Source organism: Ursus maritimus, assembly GCF_017311325.1.
Source record: "Ursus maritimus isolate PB19 chromosome Y unlocalized genomic scaffold, ASM1731132v1 scaffold_Y2, whole genome shotgun sequence".
Classification (NCBI taxonomy): domain Eukaryota; kingdom Metazoa; phylum Chordata; class Mammalia; order Carnivora; family Ursidae; genus Ursus; species Ursus maritimus.
Window position 1 is genome coordinate 232,372 of NW_024423335.1, and position 5,234 is coordinate 237,605.

Consider the following 5,234-nt stretch of genomic DNA (forward strand, 5'->3'; position numbering starts at 1 on the left):
AAACATACTTCTGTAATAAAATAACTAAAATAATTTTGTATAAAAATAAAATGTATTAAAATAAAAAGAATACTTTCCTTGAATTATAAGAAATATCAGAACAAATTTATCCAATATAACATAAAAAATGAAATCTTGCAAGATAAAATTTTTCTTTAAAGTTTTGATAAAAAATAGAGATAAGTAAATAACCAAATCAAATGTTATTCATTAACGTTCTTAAACATTTTATTGAACACTGATTTACAATTATAGTTAACCCTTGAACAATATAAGTTTGAACTACTTGAACTACGTGAGTTGGATCCACTTATACAACGGCTTTTTATCGATGCATGTACTGGAACGTTTTTTTCAGAGATTTGCAACAGTCTGAAAAAACTGACAGATGAACCACATAACCTAGAAACATTCACAAAATTAAGTGAATATTATTAATGAATGCTTAAAATATATGTAGATACTAGTTTATTTTATCTGTAAAATAAACACAAGTTAGAAGAAGTTATCATGTATTCAAATGTGTCCACACATTTAGATGGTGCCATTCCAGTCCAGAGAAATGCAGACAAATATAAAGATACAGTATTGAATCTTAATTGCTGAAAATTCACTATAGTATATATGGCAATTTAATATCCTGTTGCTGCTGCAGTGAGCTCAAGGGTTTTGAATATTCCCTTGAAACACTGTGTGAAAAAAGCAACACTATGTGAGTAGTTTGTGTCTTTAATAAACTGCATATCACAGTAAAAGAGATCTCTCACTGTTCTCATGTATTTTTCATCATGTTTAGTGAAGTACTGTAAACTGTAAATAACATCACCAGACCCACAAAAAGTGCCCCTAGTGATGCTGGAAGTGTTCTCAAGAAGCAAAGAAAAGCCATGAGATCACATTATTACAGCTAGGCCAGCAGGTGCAAAAACCCGTCACTATCTTTTGTGAAATGCCTTTTCATGTCTCATGTTGTAAATGCCGCTTTCCTGTGGGTATGGGGTTGCCCTAAGGGAGGCATACCTATAGACAGACTCTAATTCGATCCTAGAAAAAGGAAAAGTCATTATACAATAACTTAAAAGGAAGGTGAAGGAATGTAAAGCTGGAAAATTTAATGCCAGCAAAGGATGGTTCCAAAAATTTAGAAAGAACTTTGCCTTGAAAAATGTCAAGAAAACAGGAGAGGCAGCCCCTGCCAACCAAGAGGCAGAAGACAAATTCCCAGATACCATTAAGAAAATCACCAAAGGAAAAGCAGGTTTTTATGCAGACAAAAGTGCCCTACTCTGGAAGAAAGTGTCACAAAGGAAGAGAAGCAAACACAAGGATTTAAGGCAGGAAGGCATAGGCCAAGTCTACTGTTTTGTGCAAAAGCAGCCAGGCCTGATCACGTCTGCTGTTAATTTGTGAGAACTGCTTCAAGTCGCTGAGACTAGAAGGGAAGAGATAAACACCAGAGCCTCTCTCGGTTGCACAAGAAAGCCGGACAATGAAAACCCTTTTTCTGAATTGGTTCCATCGATGCTTTGTCTCTGCCATCAGGAAGTACCCTGCCAGTGAGGGACTACCTCCTAAAGTTCTTTTGATATTGGACAGTGCTGCTCACGAGCTAGTCCCCCATGAGTTCGGCACCAGAGGTATCAAAGTGGTCTACTTGTCCCCAAACACAACGTCTCTAATTCAGCCTGGAGAAAACTGTGTCTGGGTGTTGTGCCTGACTTCACAGTCTTTACAACAGAGGCAATCAGCAAAATCATAAAAGAGATTATAGGTATGGCAACGAAGGTGGAGGGTGAGGGTTTAAAGATCTGGATCTTGGAGACATTCAAGAGCTAATACACACCACCTCAGAAGACTTGACAGAAGTCAACTTGAGGGAGATGAGAACTCCTGAACCAGTACCAGATGATGAGGATGGAGACACAGAGGAAGCCATGCCGGAAAACAAATCGACAGTAGGCAGTCTGGCAGAAGGCTCTGATTATTCAAGACTGCTTTTGACTTCTTTTACGACATGGACCCTTCCATGATATGGACACTGAAAGTAAAGCAAACTGTAGAAGGGCTGGACCCATACAGTGACATTTTTAGAGAAACGAAAAAGCAAGAAAGTGTGACAGAAACTACTTTGTATTCCCATAAAGTTACACTGAGTGTACCTGCCTCTCCTGCCTCCCCTGAGACAGCAAGACCAACTCCTCCTCAGCCTACTCACTGCAAGGATGAGGAGGATGAAGACCTTTATGATGATCCCCTTCCATTTAGTGGACAGTAAATCATCATCATGCTGTACAGTTAATATACTTATCCATTGTGTTTGTGTGTGTCTTTATGGGAAAATTTAGTAATCATACAGCAGGAACTGCATGAGATGTTTCGTGTCATTAGCATCATCATGTATTCACTGTGTAGGACATCGTGTGCAAGACTCACAGGGAAGTGGATAGCCTATCCTTACAGAGCCATACAGAGAGTAAGACTTAACGTAAAATTAATAATGTGCTGGTGCTCTTACTGTTTTATGTTTTGCTTTCAAAGAGTTGCCTTACGCTATAATGATGCCTCTCTCTCAGAATTGGAGAAACTGTATCAGCCTCTCATCACATGTAACTGTTTCTTCTTTAATGTATTTATGTGTCCAATTCTGTATTATGAATGTGACTGTGATACCATAGGCCATTAAAATTTTATACTGATTCGTTCATTAGTTATGTATAGGCTGACTACCAAGAAAAGAACGTATAGACCACAGTGGTTACCAAAAGCAACCATACCACCGCTTCTTTGTTGTCAACGCACGAACTGTTATACCTGTAAATAAATATGAATTGCTTTTTCATGTTATCTTTTCCTTTTTGGTGTCTAGTGTTAGTGGTACATATAACATCTACAGTGTTTTCTGACAATAAAGCAATATTGATGCAAAGGTACTGACAAGATGATTTATATTATAAGCAAACAATGTAAACTTATGGTATTAGTACATACAAAACAGTACTTTAAGATTACTTTCTTTTCTCTAGATTATTTTAAAAATACAGTACATATGGGGATGCCTGTTGGCTCTGCCTTCAGCTCAGCCTGTGATCTCGGGGTTCTGGGATTGAGTCCCGCATCAGGCTCCCTGATCAGCGGGGATTCTGCTTCTCCCTCTGCTTCTGTGGCCCCCCTACCCTTGCTCGTATCTCTCAAATAAAGAAATAAAATCTTAAAAAAAAACACAAAAACACATAATACACATAACATATAAAGTAAGTGTTAATCATTAGTTATGATGTCAGTAAGGTCTGTGGTCAAAAGTAAGCTATTAGTAGTTAACAGGGAGGCAAAAATTATATATGCAGATTTCCAACTGCATCAGGGCTCGGCTCCCATAACCCTTTTATTGCTGAAGTGTCAACTGTATAAAATCTCCTGAATTAAAGGAGGCACACATTTATTTAAAAACCACTGTACTGAGGGGCGCCTGAGTCGGTTGACCGCCCAACTCTTGGTTTTGGCTCAGGTCATGATCTCAGGGTTGTGCAACTGAGCCCTGCACTGGGCTCCACACTCAATGCTGAGTCTGCTTGAGGTTCTCTCCCTGTATCCCACCCATGGTCTTGTGTGTGCTCTATCTCTAAAATAAATAAATCTCAAAAAATCCACAGTTAGGGTTAGGCAAAGTCTGTCGTCAGAGAAAGACAAATACCACACGATTTCACTCATATGTGGAATTAGAAAGAAATGATCATAGGGGAAAAAAAGAAAGGCAAACCAAGAAACTGACACTTAACTACTGAGAATAAACTGGTGGTTACCAGAGGTAGGTGGGTAGGGGGATGGGCGAAATAGGTGATGAGGATGAAGGAGTGCATTGTGATGAGCACCAGATGTTGTATGGGAGTGCTGAATGACTATATCGTACACCTGAAATTAATATAAAACTGTGTGTTAACTATAATTTAAATAAAAACTTAACAAAAATCACTGTAGCCATCACAGGGGCAAAGATTTCAATAAGATGAATAACAAAGATAGTATCTCTAAGCAAAATACTATAGAGCTCAATCAGATAGATTTGCTAACAAACATTTAAAAGGTCATGGTAATTAGTATAGTGCCAAAATTTAGAACTTACTTTAATGAGATTAGCACCTCCTTTTTCACAACCAATATGAAACTTTTTCTCAGGTGTCTGAAAGGTTAGTAACTCTTTTGTTACCCCAAGGTGACCTTCCAAGATTGGCTCTTCAACACCTGTTTCACCTGTATTTTTCACGTTATCCTGCCAAAGGAAAAATGTTAAGAAACCTAATTCATAGGAAAGGAGAACAAAAGAAGCAAGAACAAAAGGAGGCTGGAGCAAAGTGGTATCTCAGATGTAATTACTCCAAACCTTTCTATTCATGTGATATCTTCTTCCTTCTATTGAACTCTTTCAAATGTGGAATTTTGTCCCAAGACATTGGAAATGTCTGGATATATTTCTGGTTTTCACAAATATGAGGGAAGGGAAGACACCCCCAATAATTAGAGGCTGGAGTGTTGCTCAACATCCTACAATGTATATCATAGCTCCTCAGAAGAAGGAATAATGGTAAAATGTCAATGGTGCCAAAGTTGAGAAACAGGAGAATGTTAACCTACAGTTTAAAAGCTACCCATTTCAAAAATATATTCTAAAAGAACTCTGTCTTATAAGTGAAAGGTACAGGTGGTTAAATGTAAATGCTAATCAGACATTTCTAATTAAAAACAATTAAGAATATCCTAGATATGTAATAGGCAAAATATGTTAAAAACAAACAGGGATTTTGTGGTGGCACAGCGGTTAAGCGTCTGCCTTCGGCTCAGGGCGTGATCCCGGCGTTTTGGGATCGAGCCCCACATCAGGCTCCTCCGCTGGGAGCCTGCTTCTTCCTCTCCCACTCCCCCTGCTTGTGTTCCCTCTCTCGCTGGCTGTCTCTATCTCTGTCGAATAAATAAATAAAATCTTTAAAAAAAAAAAAAAAAAAAACCTAAAATGGAGGAAACTGAACATCAGCATTCTAAGTCCCAACTGAAGTAAACCATTTATATAAAATAAAATTAGCTGTATGTTCTATGTATTATGAGTTACTAATTTAGTAATGAAATGTGTATTTGTTTTATTTTTATTATTTCCAGGGGTTTCTTGTTTAACATAAATACTCAAAATTTTCATAAAGCCCTCTTTCAATAACGCAGCTGATTTAAAAGTGCTATAGTAAACT

At 37.7% G+C, this 5,234-nt stretch overlaps 1 protein-coding gene across 1 annotated transcript in view; it reads right to left on the reverse strand.

The window, feature by feature from the left end:
* The window catches only part of LOC103680202 (probable ubiquitin carboxyl-terminal hydrolase FAF-X), a gene marked incomplete at its 5' end in the record, with an annotated part of 112,629 nt that overhangs the window by 29,944 nt on the left and 77,451 nt on the right, over window positions 1–5,234 (reverse strand). The window contains one exon of the mRNA XM_040636049.1: window positions 4,121–4,272. Coding sequence (XP_040491983.1) covers window positions 4,121–4,272 — 152 coding nt within the window. The remainder of the gene's footprint in view (window positions 1–4,120; window positions 4,273–5,234) is intronic.